At 36.4% G+C, this 24,324-nt stretch overlaps 1 protein-coding gene across 40 annotated transcripts in view; it reads right to left on the bottom strand.

The window, feature by feature from the left end:
• Window positions 1-24,324, bottom strand: part of MPDZ (multiple PDZ domain crumbs cell polarity complex component) — a 180,104-nt gene that overhangs the window by 141,065 nt on the left and 14,715 nt on the right. For 26 of the 40 annotated variants that reach the window (XM_024252173.3, XM_054519889.2, XM_024252164.3 and 23 more), the window contains 2 exons: window positions 9,821-9,893; window positions 7,189-7,355 (listed from right to left, as the gene is read on the bottom strand). In XM_024252173.3, the coding sequence (XP_024107941.1) occupies window positions 7,189-7,355; window positions 9,821-9,836 (183 nt within the window). In that variant the 5' untranslated portion in view covers window positions 9,837-9,893. Of the gene's footprint in view, window positions 1-7,188; window positions 7,356-9,820; window positions 9,894-14,291; window positions 14,447-24,324 lie in introns of all 40 variants that reach the window. The other 14 variants (XM_054519877.2, XM_054519880.2, XM_063714222.1 and 11 more) reach the window with 1 other exon arrangement.

The following is a 24,324-nucleotide window of genomic DNA, read 5'->3' as shown; positions in this document are numbered from 1 at the left end:
CAGGACATGGCATATTTTAACTTAATGAATTTGAGTTTAGATGATGTTTAGCTGAAGTGCATTTCTCTTTAGGGATGCTATTAACTGTTTTTCCATCTTATTTGTTCATTAACACAGAGAACTAAGGATTCAGAAACAGTGTAACTTATAATAAAAGTTAAAAAAAAAAAAAAAAGACTGGTGTCAGGGTTAGACAGACCTCAAATTCTCCTAAGTCTATCAATGAATAATTGTGTGGGTCAGATTATGTTATATAAGCTAACCCCCAATTTCCTCACTGGATAAAATGAGGACAAAACCTACCTCCTGGAACTGATGGACTAGTTAAATGAGGCAAAGTCTATAGCACATAAGGGCTTCTTGAAAGGTAATTGTTGTAGCTTCCAATGGAAAATAAGGCCTATTATTCTTAAATTTGGAGGTTAAAAAACTCATTTAGGTTATAACCAGTAAATTTCACATTTTTTTCCTTCTTCTGTAAAGACCATTTAACATTGTCACAAAAATACCATACAATTATCACCATTTGCTGTTTTAGACACACATGCATAGCCAATAGCAAGATGGTGTTGCATTTTAATCCAGCACTGTATAAAAAGCTTGAACAGTGCCTTCTTGCCCACGGTAAAACAAAAATTTTAGTCCCTTCAATGGCTCTATATTTACAAACTTTTAGCTAAAGGAACAAACATTTAAAAGCTGTTATTGTACCAAAAATAAAGTATTTGAAATTCCTACAGTAAATAAACTTTACGGTAAATGTAAAAACATAAGAACCACTCATTCTCTTTTAACTTCCCCTAGATAATGCACACTAGAGTCTCAAGAAATAGATACTTTGCTGTCAGGTGGCTACAAAGCTCTATCATAAAAGTAAAACTATTTCAGGTGTAAGAAAGATAATTTTCATTTTCACAAGTAACAACAGCTGGGAAGAGTTCCATTCCATTTTTAGATAATTCTTGTTAATGAAATCAAAGCATATTTCTTTCGTTCTGTCCTCCTTCCCCTACCAACACCAAGTCATAACTTAACCTAGACATTCTTGGAAAGACAGTAGTCATCTCCCCCTTACTGATAGCAAGCATATAGGTGAATCATCCTCCTTTCGGTCTCAAATTAGAAACTATAGGGAAAGGGTCATTTTTTTTGTTATTTATATAAGTAATAAAGAGAGGGAAATACAGGCACTTCTGCTCTTTAAGATATGAATCAAACAAAACAGTATCTTTCTGATTGTCAAAGTCAAAATAGGGCAAGAAAATGCTCAGTTCACAAAATTTCTCATTTTCCCATCACTCTAAAATGATAAATGTAAGAAATTATTTGAGCTGCTGCTGTTGCTACTTAAAAGCAACATACCTCAACACTTTGGCCATGAACTCTTCGCAGTCGTATAAATCTGTATCTACAGAATAAAGACTCCTCAGACATGTCCTGGTATAGTATGTGTTCCACCTAACAAACTCTGCTTCCCTCACATATTTGAAGTTGAACCTCTGAAGTACACATTGACTACCTGACTATCTACATCTCTAGGTTTTCTAGAATTTGCTCCTGTTTTGAGCATCAGAAAAAAAAAATTCACACAAAGTGCACATTACTTGTGTGGCCTTGGGCAGAAAAACCATTAGTAAATTAGGATGTGATGCTGTATTCTTAGAATTAGTAAGATGAAAGAAGCATTATTTTAAAGAACAATTACTATATTTCACAATTATAACTGAAGATCTTACTTATCAAAATGTCATTAAAACCACTACCTTAATTTTAGGTTAGGACGCTTTTTTTTTTTTTTTTTGAGAGAGTGTCTGGCTCTGTCGCCCAGGCTAGAGTGCAGTGGCGCAATCTGGGCTCACCACAACCTCCACTTCCCGGGCTCAAGCGATTCTCATGCCTCAGCCTCCCGAGTAGCTGGGATTACAGGCGTGCACAAGCATGCTCGGCTAATTTTTGTATTTTTAGTAGAGACAATGGGGTTTCACCACGTTGACCATGCTGGTCTCGACCTCCTGGCCTCAAGTGATCCGCCCGCCTTGGCCACTGCATCCAGCCTGTTAGGACGATTTTATCATGTTAAAAAAATGTGAAGAAATAAAAAACAAAATGATTGCTAAAATAATGTATATACTAGAACGGTTAGAAGACAAAGTTAGTACAATATCCAAAAAAAAAAAAAAATGCAAAAGAACAAAGGTGATTAACCAACCAACAAATAAAACTTCTTACTTAAAATGGTTCTTCACAGTCTGGCTCCATAGTTTCCTCTCCTGCCAATACCCCTCATATAATCTACTGCTCTGATAATACAGGTCTGCATGGGGCTCCATACCAGGGTTTCTCAACCTCAGCAATGCAGACATTATAAACCCAGTCATTTTTTGCTGTAGGGGGCTATGCTGTACATTGAAGGATGTTTAACAGCATCCCTGAACTCTACCCGTTACCTGTCAGTAGCAGCTCCCGTATCTTCCAGTCATGACAGTAAGAACTAACTCCAGACAGTGCGAAGTTTCCCTTGGGAATGGAGAGCATAAAATAATCCTGTTGTGAACTGCTCTGTATCCCTGTAAACACTGCTCTCTCTACCTGAAATCATTTCCCCCACCTCTGCAGAACTCATTTTTCAAGACCCATTTTCCATGCTGTTGCCTCCACTGTGAGGTTTTCTTCTAGTCAAAGTTACTCATTCCTTCTTTACTATTCACCTTCTTTGTTTTTTTTCTGTTCTATTTTCCCCTCTAGACAGTGAGAACCTCCATCTTATTATTCTTTGTATTTTTATTAATTTTAGATGTTCAACAAAGCTTGATTATTAAATGAATATAAGAATATGAACCTCCATGAGATAACCCACCCATTGCCAAGGGAAAACTGGTTCACTGAATCCCACATTGAACAATACATAGTCTTTCAGTTCTGTCTCTCTTTTTTTTGCTTTGCTTCTAGGAAACAAATTAAATGACATACTCAATTTTAGTAACCCAAGGTCCTTAGTATATCTAGTTATGTGATTTTTTTTTAATCTTTGTTTAGGTTTACATTTGAATCATTCATTATTTAACAAGTTTTGCCATTAGAAGTTGCTTCAAATCCTTTTTGAAATGTAATTAGCAAAAACTTACATAGAAATATAAAACCAAAATTTTACATCATGAAGATCTCGTTTCATGAAAAAATTTCAAAAAAAGATCTAATTACTCTAATCAACATTTAAGAGTAATTTTCAACCCTGATCCCATGTTAACACAGCATCTCTATAGTTGAAATTTCAAGAGTTGTCATAAAATTTCCAAAGAAAAGTCTGCCTTAATTGCGTGTGCATACACATTATGCATCTAGATTATATGTGTGTAAGCCTACACTTTTTGGGAGGAAAGTAAATGAACTAGAAACCTGGAAATATTAAACAAACACCAACAACAAAACAATGGAATGCCACACTCCAAAAAGTCTGAAGGTCATTGACAAGAAGAGACCTCCTGAATATTCTGTGCTGAGGTTTATTTGCTATCTAAGCAGCTTTTGCAGCCTGAGTTATCTACATTATTTCTCCAATCTTGGAATTGGTCTCTGTTGCCACAGCTTTAAAAATAATCTTAGCAATGTCGATTTTTCAGTATTGGTCCTAAATTTCTATTGAAATTAATCATTTTAATTCTCAGTTTTCCTACAGATAATTCAGGGTAAAAAGATTAATTTAGTGCCACTGGTCAATTCTTAAGGCAACACAATTAATTAATCAAGAGAGTAGCATCTACCTATACTGGACTGGAGAAACTTCATAGAATAAATATGCAAATCCTCAAGGCTGACAAGTTTCTATTATTAAACTGCTAACGTGTTTATTTCCCCCACAATAGCTGGATTTTTGTCATGAATACGCATTAAGCCCTGCAGTGATTAGCAGTGATGACTAGGTGACAGTGAGGACACTACTTGAGAATTTGCATTTGACAGATCATTGACATACAGTCACAGTTCTTTTTTTTTTCTCTTCACTTAAACAGGAATCATGCAATAGGAAATGAACCAGAGCTATTAGAGATTATTCAGGTTTAATAGCATGCATCCTTTTAGCTGGCGTTAGAACAATACACAATGTGGCAGAGTTAAACAGAGACATCAATTATATTCTCAGACCTGCTAATATTTTTGACAATATTTAAATAGCACATTCCTTCAGGGCACGGCTTTTTTGCCCTCTCTGTTACACACCTGTCAAGTGTTTAATTTGCCAAAGGGAAACAGTTTGATTTCTAAGGGCAGTCTCAATACTGAAGAAGCAAATTGAAAAAATTAAACATTATTGAATAGAAGTAATGAGAAGGATCTGAGGGGAAAAAATTGTAGGCTTAATTCAACATGGTATGTCAGCATCTGTCATTAATGCAACAATATGATCATGTTCTCCAATATGCTGCATACACCTCAAGTTTTTCAATTATTCAGTCCCTTTACTTCTAAAAAAAAAACAGGAGACTGATGGAGAGGGAGAATCAGAGGGTCGTATTTTCTAGTAATAGTAAAAAAGATGGAGATAGTAAATTGCAGCGGTCATGCATATAAAATTATACATTTGAAAACAGGTAAGGTATGAGGTAATAAATATAAGCTAGCCATTGGTCAGATTTGTGTAGCCACTGGTTTAAAAGAATAAATTTAATTCCTCAAATTCACTAATTATTAAATTATAAATATTAATAAATCAGCAGTTGGTAAACTACATAGAAAATTTAAATCTGACATGACAAAACTCTAGAGTACTTATATTTAAATTTTAGAATAGAAAATAATATAAGTTTTTAAATTTTTACTCTAGTCATATAAAAAAGAATCTGGTAAACAAATGGAATTGAATTAGTAAAGAATGGAGACAAAAAAAGAATCACAGACACTGTAAAAAGTTATTAATGATTTTAAACAAAAGAAAATTCTTTGCATCTAGGGATCAACTTTCTACCTTTGAAAACAAAAAAAAAAAAAAGAAGAAGAAGAAGAAGATGTGAGACAGGCTCCAAAGAAAACTGAGTTCTAGTTCTGCTCTACTCTTATAATCAAGTCATTTAACCTAAGCCACTGTAATCTACAGGGTATAAACTAGGTGTTTTCCTTGGTCCCTTTCAGTATTAGTTTTCCCCTGTATATGAACATGTGATCAAGAAGCCCAAAGTCCAAAAACATGTAAGACATGCCCCATAGAATTCACAGACCTCACAATTTATGTAGTCTTAAAATATATCAGTGTCTATCATTAACAAAATAATAAGATCATGCTGTAGTTGGTCTCAGTCTCAACAAATTTCCAAGTAGGTTTCATCTGAATCACGTGGGACCCAAATAGTCTTAGAGCCCATATTCTACTTCCATATGGAAATGGTAAAACAAGCTTAAAAGGCAGGCCTATTTGTACCCTCCTTTCATGAGACACTGTATGCACAAATAACTATTCCTTTTACATAAGACTGTCTACAAGGGAAATTTCAAGTTATCTCACTGGGCCAGTGGTATATCCCAACACACTTGCTAGCACTCTTTTTGTTTCAACTTTTCTTCTCATTCTAATCATGTTTTCACATAACATATTAAGAATAGAAGATATCTGTTCAACTTCTTTACACTCTCTGAAAAAGCAGATAATTTCCACAACATAATTATGCTTTTATTTGGGATATTGGTTTCTCCAAAAGCTTGCCAATCCATTCTGAAAACCAGTACCGAAAATCAATCTTGCCAGGCGTGATGGCTCACTCCTGTAATCCCAGCACTTCGGGAGGCCAAGGCGGGTAGATCATTTGAGGTCAGGAGATCAGCCTGGCCAACACGGTGAAACCCCATCTCTACTAAAAATACAAAAATTAGCTGGGCGAGGTGGCAGGCACCTATAATTCCAGCTAGTCAGGAGGCTGAGGCAGGAGAATCTCTTGAACCCAGGAGACAGAGGCTGCAGTGAGCCGAGATGGTGCCACCGCACTGCAGCCTGGGTGGCAGAATGAGACTGTCTCAAAAAAATAAAAATAAATAAAATCAATCTTTTCAATAACTTGTAAAGGAGACAAACACAGCTACATATAACAAAAACACCTTAAATTCATGATTACGACTTTTAAAACCATTAAATAGAAATTTACTATAGAAAAGTATTTGTGAAGATTCTTCTTGATATACTTTTTTTGCTACAAAATATTTAGATTAAGAAGTTATATGACATTGAACAAATTCATTCTCTCTTACTACTATTTGTTCTTTTGCATTAGCCACACTTTGGGTTTTTTTTAACTGGAGCTGTTCTTTCACTCAATTATGAAACTAATCTTCAAGTTTCATTTTTAACCTTATAAGGCAGAATATTTGCTAGCAAGTCATCTATAACCATTAAATTAATGCTAAAGACATTAGAATGAAAACTAACTTGGATTGAAGGCATAACTAGATTGACTTCAAACCTTGAAGTTAACATTTTAAAAATATTTTTAAAGCATAGAAATGGTGATTAAGTAAGTTCAAAGAACATCTGACTTCAGTTTTCATTCTTTGTGAAATGTTTCAATTTTAATATAAATGCTAGGACTTTTTAATGCTCATAATTTTTACAGAACAAAAAAGCACTGTGTTACATTTAGAAGTTCTAATGTTTATCACCATCTGAGCTGTCATGGAAGCAATTGCTACTTACACTCTTTAAAGAAGTGAGAATTGCAATTCCTCTAACTGATGACAATGTAATTATTCCTTTTACTGTCAAAATAGAGGTGATTTCCCTTCCTCATACACATGATTACACATGCAAATCCAGGCTTATCTGAAATCTTGGAAGTATACTGAATGTCCGAATCTGAATGAGCAAGATCACATGAACAATGAGCCTCAGTGATGATGGAAACTAAGTCTACAGCCAACCATCCTAAACATATTTTTATCATCCGTTCTTCCTGTAGAAACTCATTCTTCAGCATCCACACAGCTTTCAACACAATGTCATATCATCTACAATATACAGCAACAACCATTACAAAAATAACCAGGAGGAAAAAAGCCACAGTGAATCTGAATGTCTCATTTGGAGGTTTAAATGACTTCATTAACTATTCATTAACACATAGAAAAATCAGCCTTTCAGAAAAACACAAGCCTTTCACAAGATCTATGCCATGTCGTGAATGCCTGCTTGGGTGAATGATGTCCTACCTGGTCTTTCAGCTGCTGTACAGAAGTCTGAAGGCTCAGAATCTGACTGAAGAGAGGGCTCTGCAGGACTGATTTCAGAAGGCTCAGTTTGTCTTCATTTGCTACATCCCCACGTTCTCGCAGCTTGGTTTGCAAGCGCTCTGCTGCATGCAGGGCCCGATTTTTGTCTATACCAAAGAGCAGCATTTGTCAATAACAGGATTCAAAGGACACATGTCCAGCCTAAGAGGACTCCATCTTGTAGAAATTCTAAAACTATTTCTATTGAGTGCATAAAATTGTCTCTTTCAAATTGAATAAAATAACAGTAGGCCAGACGCAGTGGCTCATGCCTGTAATCCCAGCACTTTGGGAGACTGAGGCGGGCTGATCACTTGAGCTCAGGAGTTCGAGACCAGCCTGGCCAAAATGATGAAACCCCGTTTCTACTAAAAATACAAAAAATTAGCCAGGCGTGGTGGTGCGCTCCTGTAACCCCAGCTACTCAGGAGGCTGAGGCAGGAGAATCACTTGAATCTAGGAGGCAGAGGTTACAGTGAGCCAAGATTGGGCCACTGCACTCCAGCCTGGGTGACAGAGTGAGACGCCATCTCAAAAAAAAAAAAAAAAAAAAACTGTAGAGAAAGTACACATTTTTTATGGAGTACAAAAATACAAAACTGAGTACTTTTTAATATTTTAAATATCTTTCTCCAAAATTAAATAGCAAACAAAATAGCATATTTATATCTGCTTCAAACCAAATCAATTCAAATAATTATTGAACACTGTACAAATCAGACACAAAGTTGCTAAAGTAAATATATTGAGTAATTATGTCCTACTAGGCCTAGCGTCTTACAAGCATACTTACGCCAGACAGTTTCCACCACAAATAATAGTTAAAAACCTTTCCCTGAAACACAAACATATACACTTACACACTCTTATATGTGAAGCCAAAATTTTTTTTTAATGAAGATTGTTGAAATGTATTATTTAGATTCATGATGGTAACAAGTATATCTATTTAAATGTATTTGCCATATCCCAGTAATGTTAAAAAGTGGGAATCGGCGGGGCGCGGTGGCTCATGTCTGTAATCCCAGCAGTTTGGGAGGCTGAGGCGGGTGGATTACTTGAGCTCAGGAATTTGAGAGCAGCCTGGCCAACATGGTAAAACCTCACCTCTACTAAAAAAAAAATTAAAAAAATCAGATGGGGGTAGTGGCATACGCCTGTAATCTCAGCTACTCAGGAGGCTGAGGCAAGAAAATCCCTTGAACTCAAGAGGTGGAAGTTGCAGTGAGCAGAGATCATACCACTACACTCCAGCCTGGACGACAGAGTGAGTGAGACTCCATGTCAAAAAAAAAAAATTGGAATCATCACCAGAGATACTTTCTATAGCACCAAATCTGAAATTGCACAGAAAGAGGGTAATTAAAATATGAATTGATGTTGATCATGAGTTCACACACACACACACAAACTTAAACAAACAATATTTACTCATATGCAGAATTTTTAAAATAAATAATGATAAAGATACACATGAGCATCTTATTCTGTGTTATACGTCCCATGTTATCTCAGGATACAAATCTAATATTAATTTCCACATCAATTTTTAGAAAGTGTGCAACTCAGCACAAAACAGAATGAAGACTAGAAAACAACAGTTTAAATAATTCTGTATTTGCCCTTTCCTTTCCACTTTCCTATTAAGAAGTTTCCTATGTGGACTAGTAGTCTTTACAGCATGTGGGTTTAGTATAAAATGGGAAGTGAAGGAAATGTACCTACATACATTTTCATTACCAGCACAGTACCAGGAACAAAAGTCATCATAGTGATCCCATGACCACAAAAACAAGTCCTTCTCCCGTTACTGCCACTGACTCTCACTCTATCCCTCAAAACCCACTCACATCAAGGTATCTGCCATAATGATTAAGGTGCCAGAGTGAAATCCAAACACTTTCCATTTAGTCATACCCAAAGAGTTATCTGGAATAGGGTAAGGAACTAGAGTGTCAGATAATTGCATGTATTGTACCATACCTGATATATCTATCTTTAAAATGGTTCTAGAAACTAGTTTCTTTAAAACTAAAGAGCAGTGGAAAACAGATTATTAACACATGAGTCTGGGAAATCTAGATATTTCAACCTAAATTATCTCATGTAGAAATTAAACTGCCTTAAAGCATAAGACTAAGCAACATTTTTCTCTTTATCAATTAATAGCAAGAGCTCAGTAGAACTTCACCTGCCACAAGTAAAAGTAATATCTTCTTTCAGTATTAAAAATACTGCTAAACTTCCAGATGCTTTCCAGAAATAGATATTAACCAAAATTAGGCTCATAAATCAGAATTGGGCTTACATTAAGCTTTATTAAAACCCATAATTGGAAAATATCTCATATGTTTTTAATTTTTGCTTATAAGTAACATATTTTTACAACACTTTAGATGAAATTGTCCGAATACAGAAACATATTACCTTAATACAATGCTAGTAGGCAAAAACTTTCTAAATCTAGATACTATAGACAGAATCCTGCTATGTTAAACACACCATATGTCAAAAATCCCAATGGGAGGAGTTACAATTCTTATAAAAGTAGGCAGAAAAGAATAAGTCTTACCAATGGCTTCCAACATTTTTTTCAAAGTTCAGTGTTCTTCTCTGAAATGATTAACAGCAATTAAAATGGAACTCTGTGCAAAAAAGAAATAGAATCGTTATGTTTTATCAGAACTTAATATTCTAAAGCTCTAAAGAACACTTGATAGAGTAGTTATACTCTAAAGAACACTTGACACAACTCCAATTCCTTTGACCATTAAAATCTTGTTGATACAACTTAAGATAGTTCTCTTTACAGACAATAAAGTAACCATTTTAGGACTTATTCAAAATTATCTTCTATGTATATATTTACCCATAATACTTGCATAAGGTAAAAGACATAAATTCTATTTTAAATAAGGTAGCAGAAGTTTCAAACATATTTCCATAAAAAGTTCTCAGTACAGACCACTATAATCTTGTATTCACTTACAGATCTTTAAGCACAGAATAAGGAGCTTACTTAACTCCACATAAGAAATTCTGTGGCAAAATCATAAAAAGTAGGAAACGTGATCCTGCCTTCAAAGGCTCACACTCCTAACTGAGGAGACAATACATGCATACCTATTAGAAATGAACTGTGGGCCGGGCGTGGTGGCTCACACCTGTAATCCCAGCACTTTGGGAAGCCAAGGTGAGTGCGTCACTTGAGGTCAGGAGTTCGAGACCAGCCTGGCCAACATGGTGAAACCCCGTCTCTGCTACAAATACAAAAATTAGCTGGGTGTGGTAGTGCACACCCGTAATCCCAGCTACTCAGGATGCGGAGGGAGGGGAATCACTTGAACCCAGGAAGCGGTGGTTGCGGTGAGCCGAGATCATGCCACTGCACTCCAGCCTGGGCGACAGAACAAGACTCCATCTCAAAAAAAAAAAAAAAAAAAAAGAAAAGAAAAGAAAAAAAGAAATGAATGTGACACTCAAGCAGTACCTGAACCACTGGAAGATAATACTTTAAATCACGGATGAAAAACTGAACATAAGGGAGCATGTTAAATTTTTCAAAAGTTCTCAAAATACTCTCCTGACTATAATGTTCTCCTCTTTCCCATTCAAAGAAATCTTCTCAACTCCTTCAATCCACACATCTCATCTTTCTCTAACAATACTTAACTAGATTCTTTGAAGTACTGGATACAGATCTGCATTGCTAACATCCACGTCACTAACCCATCTTGAGCCTTTGCTGCCGAACAAATTTGCACAACTATCCCCATAGTTCTCTCTTTTGCCTCACAGAAAATCCTGAATCATGAGGAAGACAGTCAGTCAGTCATTCCTTCAATAGAGAAAAGAAATCTACCACCACACGTTCTCATTTTTCATCTGGAAGACAAAATGGAATTTCTCTTAGAAAGAACAAGTCGCCTCCTGTTACCTCTTTAAGACAAAATTCATTTGGCAAAAAGGGAAGTATGTGATGTAGATGAGCAGATCTACAGAACATCAATGCCTGCAATTAGCTCTGTGTGATAATAGAGAACAGTACGTATTGACTTGCCTTATCCCAATTTAGAATATACTATTTGAAACATCAACTCCATTTCAAATGTTAAATTGTTTAACTACTGGCACTTGTTTTAAAAAGTGCCTTTGTGTCAAGAAAAGAGGACACTGGTTCTGACCTGGAATTGAAACCTAAACAGAAGTGTGGCCTTGAGGAAGGGACCTATCATCTCAACCTCAGTTTCTTTTAAAACACACTTACTCATTGGGTATATGTTGAAAAATGAGATAAAGTATGCCAATTTCCAGCTCATAGCATAACTTGTAACTATGATATATTTATTCAAGATTAATGCCGAGTCCGTATATTCCATATAGATAGGCATTCCAATGCCAAGCATTGTATTATTTCATGAGGCCTAATATAGGGAAATATTAACAAATAAATTGATGATTTTTTTACTCTTATTTACAAGGAGAATATGATACTCCTTCACAAAAAAGCCTACTATTAGCCAACCCCCCTCAAAAACAATTAACTTCTGGCAATTAAAACACATAAATAGGCCGGGCACGGTGGCTCATGCCTGTAATCCCAGCACTTTGGGAGGCCAAGGTTGGCGGATCACGAGGTCAGGAGACCGAGACCATCCTGGCCAACATGGTGAAACCCTGTCTCTACTAAAAATACAAAAATTAGCTGGGTGTGGTGGAACATGCCTATAATCCCAGCTACTCAGGAGTCTGAGACAGGAGAATCACTTGAACCAGGGAGGCGGAGGTTGCAGTGAGCCAAGATCGCGCCACAGCATTCCAGCCTGGCAACAGAGTGAGACTCCGCCCCCTGCAAAAAAAAAAAAATAGGGCTGGGCATGGTGGCTCATGCCTGTAATCCCAGCAAATAACTTGAGCTCAGGAGTTCGAGACCAGCCTGGCCAACATGGTGAAACCCCGTCTCTATCAAAAATACAAAAATTAGCTGGGCGTGGTGCATGTGCATGTAGTCCCAGCTGCTCCAAGAGGCTGAGGCAGGAGAATTGCCTGAATAAAGATGCACCAATATAAGGAAGCCCAGGGCTATAAAAATATGTTTAATCACCCAGGAGGAAGCATGATAGCAATAAAAAAAAGCATGGACTAGAGAGTCTGATAACCTGAATTTAAATTTCAACCAGCTATACACCCTTGTTAAGTCACTTATCTTTTCTGAATCTGAATCTCTATTTATAAATGGATGATGTTTATAACGTTTTGAAAGGATAAAATTATACATGTGTTTGGTATGCACATGAAAAATTAATTCTAAAGATAGACAGTGTTCCTGACATACATGGGAGGTAGACCTCGGATTTAGAAGCTCACTGATTTATGAGAAGTCTGCAGAGAAAGTACAGCGTAGGCAGTTCCTAATTGAGAAAAACACTGTTGTCCAAAAGTTCACCTACAAGTCAGTTACGTTAAAACAGAATTACTTTTTCTTCCCCCAAAAAATACACAAAGGTTTAAAAAAAAAAAAAAAGAAGCTCCCAGATGAGAGAGCTCTACTCTTTTGTATTTCAATGACTTTAAAATTACAGTTTCAGAGTTTCTTTTCTATGCTTGGATGTCCCTAAAATAAATGTATAGCTTTTTTTGAGATTTTTCAGGGGATTTCACCATTAGCAACCCTGACAAAAAGATAAGAATTTTTAAAAATTGTTCCTTTCTGTGCCTGATACTCCTGTACTGAGGATTCAGTTCTAATTATAAACAAATTCATCTGTAATCACAAAATTTTTGAGATAGATTGAGTCCATTCCCTTCAAATTGCAGCCACGAATTCCTCTTGTCACCTTTTCACCACACTACCACTTCCTTTCCCTTTTTGCCCATCTAAACACCATATGGAAACTTAAGGATACCTGAGTGATAACAGTGGGTCATGGCCAACTGGCATGACTTAAAGAAGATCCAACATGTCAGAAGAATGGCAAGTTCTGAGGAATTTTCTTTCTTTTTTTCTGGGCAATTCATGCTAAGCAGTGACAATAATGAATCAGAGAGGCAGAAAAGAGATGAGCTATGGATATGGTACGAAGGAGTTCAGCACTAATGCTGAAGCAGAAGCAGCAATGATAACAGCAAACACACAGCACCTATCACATGCTAGGTACTATTCGAATCATGCTTCCAATTAAGTCCTTTAATACTTACACAATCCACTCACTTTATAACAAGGAAAATGAGGTACAGACAGATTAAGTAACTTGTCTAAGGCCACATTGCTAGTTAAGTGATGGAGTCAGGATCTTAACACAATCCATCTAGCTCCAGAGTCCACAATTTAATTTCTACAATATGCTGCCTCTAGAAAGCAGGAAGATTTAACTTCCCTGTTTCCAAGTTCAAATAGACCATGCTCTACATAAAGTGAAACCAAAGGAAGAAATAGAGACCCAAAATGAATAAAGTCTGAAATGGAATAGACTGTTATAGATAGTCAAATTAGCCAACTGTTCAGACAAGGTATGAAGAAGTCAGAATTATGTATATTAGAAACCACCGGTGGGTCTACACCATTTATGTAATGTTAATGTCCATACATCTTTAAACAAATCACTTTTAAAATTCAAGATTTTAAGAAAAACCCTTAAGAAGCCTCTTTAAATCGTTATTCAAAGTACATTCAAAAACATTGCTTTTACATTTCAAGGTACTAAATCCCTCAACACAAAGAAAATTAAGAATACACAGTATATTGTTGCAACTGTTCAATTTTATTATTAGTTGTTGTTAATCTCTTATTGAACTTAATTTGTAAATTAAACTTTATCATAGGTATGTATTTATAAAAATAAAAAATGAAAAAAAACATGGTACAAGCATAGCTCAGAGATATTGCAGGATCAGTTCCAGGCCACTGCAATAAAGTTAATCTCTCAACAAAAGGGGTCACATGAATTTTTTGGTTTCCCAGTGCGTACAAAAGTCATGTTTACACTACACTGTAGTCTATTAAATGTGCAGTAGCATTATGTCTAGGAAAACAATCTACACACCTTTATTTAAAAAGTTTACTGTCAAAAAATGCTAGTGATCATCTGAGCCTTCAGTGAGTCATAGTCTTCGTGCTGGTGGAGGGTCTTGCCTTTGTGTTGATGGCTGCTGACTGACGGGTGGTGGTTGCTGAAGGCTGGGGTCACTGTAACAATTTCTGAAAATAAGACAACAATGAGCTTTGCCACTTTGATTGATTCTTCCTTTCATGAAAGATTTCTCTGAAGCATGTGATGCTGTTTGATAGCATTTTACCCACAATAGAACCTCTCAAATCCTGCTCCTACTTTATCAACTAAGGTTATGTAATAGCCTCAGCCCTTTGTTTTCATTTCAGTGATGTTCACATCTTCACCAGGCATACATTTCATCTCAAGAAACCACTTTCTTTACTCATCCATAAAAAGCAACTCCTCATTCATTCAAACTTTATCATGAAAGTGCAGCAATTCAGTCACATCTTCAGACTCCATTTGAAATTCTAGTTCTCTTGCTATTTGTACCACATCTTCAGTGACTTCTTCCACTGAAGTCTTGAACCCTCAGCGTTATTCATAAGAGTTTCAGAATCAACTTCTTCCAAACTCCTGCTAATGTTGATATTTTGCCTTCCTCCCATGAATTACAAATATCTTAATGGCATCTAAAGTAGTGAATCCTTTCCAAAAGGTTTTCCATTTACTTTGCCCTAATGTAGCAAAGGAATCATTAAGTACAGAAGCTATAACTTTACAAAATGTACTTTTTCAATAATAAGACTTGAAAGTCAAAATTACTCTGTGGTCCAGGGGCTGCAGAATGGATGTTGTGTTAGCGACATGAAAACAACATTCATCTCTTTATAAAACCCTATCAGAGCTCTTGGATAACCAGATGCCTTGTCAATGAGCAGTAATATATTTTATAAGAACCTTTTTCTGAGCAGTAGGTCTCAACAGCAGGCTTAAAACATTCAGTAAACCATGCTATAAACAGATGTGCTGTTATCCAGTCTTTCTTTTTCCATTTACAGAGAATACAGGCATAGCAGATTTAGCATAATTCTTGAGGGCCCTAAAAATTTTTGAAATGGTAAATAAGCACTGGCTTCAATTTGACATCACCAGCTGCATTAGCTCCTAATGAGAGAGTCAGCCTCTTTAAAGCTTTGAAGCCAGACATTGACTTCTCCTAATTATTTAAGTCCCTGATAGCCTCTTCTTTCAATATAAAGCTGTTTTATCTACATTAAAAATCTGTTGTTTAGTGCAGCCACCTTCATTAATGATCTTAGCTAGATCTTCTGGATAGCTTTCTGAAGCCTCTACATTAGCACTTGCTGTTTCACCTTGCACTTTTATGTCATACAGATGGCTTCTTTCATTAAACCTCATGAACCAACCTCTGCTAGCTTCCAATATTTTTTCTGCAGCTCCCTCACCTCTCTCAGCCTTCACAGAATTGAAGAGAGTTAGGGTTTCACTCTGTATTAGGCTTTGGCTTAAGGGAATGTTGTGGCTGATTTGATCTTCTATACAGACCAATAAAACTTTCTCCACATCAACACTAAGGCTGTTTTGCTTTACATGCAGTCACTGGAGAAGCTATTTTAATTCTTCAAGACCTTTTCCTTTGCATTCACAACTCGGCTGTTTGGCACAACACACTTAGCTTTCAGCCTATCTCTACTTTCAACATGCCTTCTTCACTAAACTTAATTACTTCTAGCTTTTGGTTTAAAGTGAGAGGCATGCAACTCTTCCCTTCACTTGAACACTTAGAGGCCATTGCAGGGTTATTAAATAGCCTAATTTCAATACTGTTCTGTGTCAGGGAATAGAGATGCCTCAGAAGAGGGAAAAAGAATGCGAACGGCCAGTTGATGGAAAAGTTGGAACATGTGCAACATTTATTAGGTTCACCATCTTAAATGTGCAGGGCTGTAGCACCCCAAAATAATTAAAATGGTAACATCAAAGATTACTGATCACAGATCACTGTAACACACATAAGAATAATAAAGGGCATGAAATATTATAAGAATTAACAAAACGTGACACAGACACAAAGTAAGCACATGCTGTTGGAAAAAAATGGCACCAACAGACTTGCTTGACACAGAGTTGCCATAAACCAACAATTTGTTTAAAAAAAATGCAATATCTGCAAAGCACAATAAGACAAAACTCAATAAAACAACATAGACCTGTATATATGGGGTAAGGTACTATGTTTGGTTTCAGGCATCTACTGGGGGTCTCGGAATGTATCCCCCATGTTCCAAGGTGTGGGACAACTGTATTCAAATCTGGTACAGAAAAAATACCAGTTTCCCTCTAGCTGCTGTTCATGTATCCTGCTAGTGGCCATATCAGTATTTGGTTATAACTGAACCTAAAATCTGTTCCAATAGGCTTAGCTCTCAGAACCACAAGACATACCAATAACAGCTCAATGAATTCAGTATCTGTTAGGCACCAGAGTGCTAGGCAAGTGCAGTTTATAAACGTTCCATCATGCATGTGGGGACTTTGACCATCTTGCTCCCCACAATATCCTCCCGTGCCTGACACATTATTCCAGATAACACAACAGAGAAAAGGAGAGGTCAAGGTCTTACTCAAGGTCAAACAGCTAGTAAATGGGAGAACTTGGAATTGAACCCTACTGTCCCTTATTTTAAAGCCCAAACTCTATCACACTACCCATATTTTCCAAACTGTCTCACAAAAATCACATGGTGAAAATATATTGTCAAATTTATAAAAAAGAAGATACAGAACAAGGTATTAAGTTGCTACACTTTGTACAGAAGAAGAGGAGGGTAATTGCTTAGGTAAGTAAAAATTGATTGGTGTATGTTTATAGAAGCATAGACTATTCTGCAACTTTTTCAAAGACACTGATAGTGGGATATGGCAGGGCTGAAGGACACTGAGATAATCTTACTTTGCACTGCATTACTTTTGTGTTTATCAAATTTTATATCTTAATAGAGGGTTGCCAGATTTATCAACTAAAAATACAGGATGCTAGTTAAATTTGAATTTCAGGTAAATGAATAATTTTTTAGTGTATGTCCCATGCCACACTTGGGACATATTTATACTAAAATCCAATTTTATCTGAAATTCAAACTTAACTTGGACATCTGTTATTTTATCTAACAATCCTACTATGTACATGCTAGCTTAGAAATAAAAACATATAAAATCATTTTAGCTTTCAAGCTTCCTGTAAAACTTTAATATAATGAGAGAGCTGCCTAATCCTTAACAAATCTCAAAGATTTTACCTGTGACCATATGATTCTCCAACAACTTGTTGGTAACACTAGTGTCAGCAGGGGATAAAAATAAAACAGAATATTTGGTATTATTTAGAAATACGAACTGATTAACTGAGTAATCATTTTACATTTCAACAAGTTGTAATGGTAACATGTAGGCACAGCTTTTACGAAGCAGAGAATCAGCGTTTGAAACATAACACAAATCATTCTGCTCAATGCAGATTATACGGCAACTAACAAGTGAAAATATGTTTTATGCTAAAAATAACTCTATGAAGAGAAACTGCCCCAAATGCATACCATTTTCTACTTATCTTAAACAATTCTGACTGAAAAAGGAATACAACATTAAAAGGGCTTGTTTCAATGGCTTGCAGCTTGTCAAAGTTGCTCAGCATCTGTTATTGCATTTAAATTTACCATTTCTATCATTCATAGTTGCCTCAGCAGTACCTGAAGTAAGCAGACAAAGGCACAGTTGTAGTCAACTGCAAGTAGTTTTTCATAAATTCAATTGTCCATAACAGCAATACTTACACTTTCAGTCATAATTCCTACTTTTGGGTAACATTACTGAACTATAGCTCTAAAAGTATAGAAATGTCACAGTACCCACCAAATCATGTAGCCATCCAACAGAAATCACTCAGTCTTTTCTTAGCATCTGTTCTTCTGAACTTCTCCCTCATTTTTATAGGCTTTGATCAAAAAAGCATTCATGAACACAATTTTTATTTTCAAGTAGACATTTATAAATCTTCCTAAATTTATTCAATGAAAATAAGATGTATTAATTCAATTTTGCCCACCAAAATGAAAGAAAATCAAGTTATTAAAGAACCTTAACTTCACAACACACTTCAAATACTGATTAATATTCTTGTTCTTTCTTTATGAAACTGCCAGATAAATTACCTGAAATGAAAATGCTGTCGTCCCAGCTACTGGGGAGACTAAGGCAGAAGAATCGCTTGAACCCACGAGGCGGAGGCTGTATTGAGTTCAATACAGGCGGAGGCCTCCTGGGTTCAAGCGATTCTCCTGCCTCAGTCTCCCCAGTAGCCTGAGATCAAGCCACCACACTCCAGCCTGGGCAACAGAGCAAGAATCTGTCTCAGAAAAGAAAAAGAAAAGAAAAGAAAATGCAGGGAAGGTCAAGGGAGTAGAAAAGGACTCAAATTCTGTCATTCACTGATTCTGCAAATACACATGGGGCACTTACATGACTGGCATGTTGTCTAGTAGCAGAATTGGAGAAATGATGATACAATCTGGGAACCCACGTACAAGTGAATGAAAGGAAAAGAAATGAACAATTAAAATACAAGAACACAAAGGAGGGACACCCAAGCTTAACTGAGAAGCCAGGGAAACTTCCTGGAGTCACAGACCCCTGCACAGAGTCTTAAAGAATAGGTGGGGGAGAAGGTCTGATGAAACAGCTCCCCACATAAATGCAAGAGTGCATGGTACCTTCTGAGCACTGCATGTAGTTTCTTATATAGTACCTGGATTGAGGCTGAGGAAAAAGGAGAGACAGAGAAGATGAGCCTGGAGATGTGAGTAAAGGCTGAATTATTGAGGGCCCTCCATACTACTCTTAAAGTTTAGATTTGTTTTTTGTTTTGTTTGAGATGGAGTCTCACTTTGTCACCCAGGCTGGAGTACAGTGGCACAATCTCGGCTCACTGCAACCTCCGCCTCCCAGGTTCAAGCTATCCTCGTGCCTCAGCCTCCCGAGTAGCTGAGATTACAGCCACCTGCCACCACGCCCGGCTAATTTTTTTTTTTTTTTTTTTGTAATTTTAGTAGAGACACAGTTTTGTCATGTTGGTCAGGCTGGTCTTGAACTCCTGACCTCAAGTGATCCACCCACCTAGGCCTCCCAAAGGGCTGGGATTATAGGTGTGGCCACTGCACCCAGCCATTAAAGAGTTTAGATTTAATTAGAAGTTTATTTTGGCAAAGTGATCGTTAGAAAGATCACTCTGGCAATGGCATAGAGGACACACAAAAATCAAGAGAGGCTACGGATAAAGAAGCCAGGTAAGAGTCATTTTCAAAACTAGAGAAGAAAAGGAAAATAAAGGAAAATGGGAGCTAGACTAAGATTAATTAAGAGATGTAAGTACTGTGACATGGTAATATGGAGGTAAGGAAGATGGGTTTAGGATAAGTCCCACCTTTCCCGCTTTGGTTATTGATGGATGGTAATACTACAAGGAACATGTCAGTGTTGTGACTATTCTAGAAATGTCTGCCCTAATAGAGTTTGAATAGCTGAGTATAGTACCTTACGATGTTGCTATGGAATGAACTGTGTTGCCCAAAATTCCTATGTTGAAGCCCTAACTCCAATGTGACTGATTTTGGAAACAGATCTTTTAGGAAACAGGTAACGTTAAATGAGGATATAAGGGTGGAGTTCTGATCCAATAGAATTGGTGGTCTTCTAGAAAGAGGAAGAGAGGAAAACCTGTCTCACTGTCTATGTGCAAGCACTGAGGAAAGGCCACATGAGGACGCAAGAAGGTAGCCACTTGCGAGCCACAGACAAAACCCTCATCAGAAGCTGAACCCTACCAGACCTTGATCTTAGACCTTTCAACCTCCAACACCATGAAAATAAATTTCTGTGGCTTACACCTTTCTAAACAATTTGTTATGGCAGCCCAAGCTGACTAATACAGAATTCAACCATTCCACAGGCCCTCCTCCAAGGACTATGCTATCATGTACTATGCTTCGCCCCTTTCTTCCAACCATAACCGAGGGAACCAGGGCTGGGCTCCTTAATTCAAGGGAAGCCAATCTAAGTGCTGACATGAAAAGCATGAATGGACTACAGTGTATCTTAAGAACTTAAGAAATATTGAGAGAATAAGTCAATTAATGGTAGAACAAGAGTTGAGAAGACAGAAGGTGGCTGAGTAAGGGATGAAGAAGCTAAAATGGGGTACACACAAGCCAGAGTTATGAGACAGCAAAAACAAGTCAGTTGATAGAGACAGAATACAGCTGACATTAAGAGAGGCAGGCATTCCTTGGGAGATGCAACACAGCCAAAAAGAGGAAAATAGAGTAACTGGTCCCTACAGATGCACAATCACTGATCTCCATTTTTACAGTGAACTCCATTTTGCCAGAGGTATGTTGTATGAAGCTCTGTTTGCTCCATTTAAACACATCTATTCATTCAAACGCAGTCTGCTTTGGTATGGTACCATATCATTACATCCAAAAAAAAAAAAAAAAAAACCCTCTCAAATACCCTTGCTTACGAAATACCCTTGTTCCTTTACTTCATTTGCACACTGTACTTCTAATAAAGATTTGAGGGAGCAAAGACAATTTTAGTAGGACCACTAAATAATTAATAATCCTACAGGAGAGATAGTTACATCAGAAAAACAATGGGCAGGGAAGCTCCTACACTTGATGGGTGAATATAACACTATAAAGTTCTGTTTTGCTCAGAGCCTGAGAAAAGCCATAAGCTGCCACCAAATAAAACATAAATCCACTGTTAAAACAAAGGTAGCTGACAGAGTATGGTGGCTCATACCTGTAAGCCCAGCATTTTGAGAAGCCAAGGTGAGAGGATCACTTTTAGCCTGGAGCTCAAGACCAGCCTGGCCAACAAAGTGAGACCTGTCTCTACAAAAAAAAAAAAAAAAAATTCTTAAAATTAGCCATGCGTGGAGGCACATGCATATAGTCCCAGCTACTTGGGAGGCTAAGGTGAGAAGATTATTTGAGCCCAGGAGATTGAGGCTACAGTGAGCTATCATCACGCCACTGAACTCCAGCCTGGGCACCAGAACAAGACCCTGTCCCTAGAAAATGAAAATTAAAAATTAAAAAAAAAAAGGAATGTGAGCTCTGACAAATTTTCATTATATAAATGAAATCTTAGTAACTGTGAACAAGATTTATAAATAGTAAAAATATTTCTGACCAAAAATCTCCATTCAGGCCAGCCATGGTGGCTGATGCCTGTAATCCCAGCACTTTGGGAGGGCAAGACTGGTGGATCACTTGAGCCCAGTAGTTTGAGACCAGCCTGGGCAACATAACAAAACCCCATCTCTGCAAAAAATAACAAAAAAAATTAGCCAAGAGTGGTGGTACACACCTGTAGTCCCTGCTATTCAGGAGGCTGAAGTGGCAGGATCACCTGAGCTCAGGTGGTAGAGGCTGCAGTGACATGTAATCGCACCACTGCACTCCAGTCTGGGCCGACAGAGAAAGACCCTGTCTCAAAAAAATAATAATAAAAATTAAAAACAGTTCTCTTCATAGGAGGATAGAAATGTTCTTTCTTCAAACTCTACCAGAAAAATGCAGCCAAGTATACATGTTAAAACTTTAAGGTATCACTAAAAAAACAGAAATAGAGTCTATATAATATATACACCAAGATGAAAAAAAGATGAACAAAAAATACTCGAGCAATCTAAAAGAGGTTAGGAATGAGAAAAAAGGAAAAAGGAGAAACCATAGTAAACAAAAAACACAAAACAAGGGCAATGAAATAAATCCAGATATCCATATTCACAATAAACACAAGTGGGTTAGACTCATTTTTTAAAGAACAGACTCGGAGTCCAAATCTCAATAATGAAATGGAGATTTACAGAATAAGTAGTTTATTTATATTTTTAAAATATAAAAAATAGTATATGGGCCACATAAAAATATGTATATACATACTTTCATCGTATTCAACAATGGATTAAAAGGACACATTCTAAAATGACAGCAGTTAGGAGTGGACAGATGGAAGGAGTAGCCTCATATGGGGGGACTCAATGGGGGAATTTAGCTTTCTCTGTTTTTTTTTGTTTAAGGAAACTGTATTTTTATAATGGTTTTAAATTATGCATGTAAAAAGCAGCTGGGTTGAAATATCTACGCATAAAATAATATAATGTCCACAATTTGCTTCAAAAACTTCCAGGGAAGGGACAAGGGAAATGTCTGAGACAAGAGAAGAAACAAGACTGACCATGAAGTAGTAGTTGTTAAAAAAGAATGATGGATATATGAGGATTCACTGCATTTATGTACATTTGAAATTTTTCATAATAACTATTACAAAAATAAGGCAGCCGATATGTGAAAATGTTAACAATATCTAGTTTTAGAGGCTAGGACTAGAGATGACTCGTGCAATATTTTTCAAATTCTCCTTATCCTTGTTTGGCAAAAAAAAAGAAAGATTTCACCTAAAACTATAATACTAACTTATTTGGGAAAAAATAATGTTACCATTGGTAAATTCTCCCAGAACAATAATTTATTCAGCTAGACTACTTAATTCCAGCAAAACTAAAGGAAACATTACAAAAACATTTCTTCAAAATATAATATCTCATAAAGAATCATTTTCTGTTTTACTATTAAAAACAAAGCTTTATTCTCATTTTCTGATCCTACTCTGCTTCTAATTTTACCAAGCTGTTTGAGATACAGGCCTTAGAAGCAGATACTTATGGCCCTGGATTAGTCAACTTCTCATCAGAGAGCAGGAGGGCAGGAAGTGATGAACAACTATTGCTGTTTTACTTTTGAACATACGTTCAAAAACCCCACCTTTGTGAATTATGGGGGATCCCAAGACAGTATAAATATAAACCTGTTTCAGTTTAAATAAAACTTATTTATCTTCTATGAATATTCAAATGACAATATAATGAACAGTTAGTCACACAATATATATAAGCTAATACTAAATTATGGAAAAGAGCCATGTTAATCTACAATTATATAAACATACACAGATCAAAATCACTACATTGACCAAGAATCCACATACTTTAAGAAAGTTTGGTGAAAATAGTATAGTATCATACCTTTTCCTATTAATTTTCTAATGGAGGGAGTGAAGCCTACTGAAAATGAAAATATATATAATATGGAAATTGAAGTATTTTATTACTTACAAGTATTCTTATATAACAAATGTGTTTATACCAAAAAACATGTTCATTACATTTGCTTTGGCTTTTGAAAGTTATTTTTATTTTTAAGATTGTTGGTCTGAGGCAAAATGCTCTTTCAAACAGTATATATGTTCTTACTTTATCTGCAGATTTCCTAAAACATATAGGTACACAACTTTTATAAAGAATATTAGCAGATTCATATCCACTTCCAGAATTATATATATTTTATGATACTTTGAGTTAAATACCCTTATTTACTGCTTACACTCAACTATAAAGTTAATTTTAAAGTTGAAAGGAGCCTCAAAAAACATATAGGTCACAGAGAAGCTAAAGCTCACTGAGGTTTGATTACATAAAAAATCAGTGGTGTGTCTGGGATCAGAACCCTGGACCGCTGGACTAACTCAACCGACCCTCTGAAAGGCTGACTTTCCTTTTCTAAAAATATTTAAACCAATCAATTGTTTATAGCCCATTGCATTATATTTATTTCCTTCCCCATTAACCCTCACCCATAATTAAAAAAAAAAAAAAAAAGAGTCCAAAACACACATTAGAGAACTATGGATTCTAACACCTTCTCTCTGAACATCCATTTTACATACTTTTTATTCATAATGTTCCTTAATGTATCTCTATTGGACAGGGGACCCTCCCCTCAAACTGTTAACTCACACCAAACACGGTGACTGAGGGGAAAGATTTAAGTTCTTCTGAGAATTAAGATTTGGCCTCTTCTGTTCTCTCACTCCTTAGTTAAACCCAAAGGAATATAGGTTGTTGGGCAGATCGCCCCTATTTGTACCACATTTT

The sequence above is a fragment of the Pongo abelii genome, chromosome 13 (assembly GCF_028885655.2).
Source record: "Pongo abelii isolate AG06213 chromosome 13, NHGRI_mPonAbe1-v2.0_pri, whole genome shotgun sequence".
NCBI classification, from domain to species: domain Eukaryota; kingdom Metazoa; phylum Chordata; class Mammalia; order Primates; family Hominidae; genus Pongo; species Pongo abelii.
This window is presented reverse-complemented; position numbering and strand designations above follow the sequence as displayed.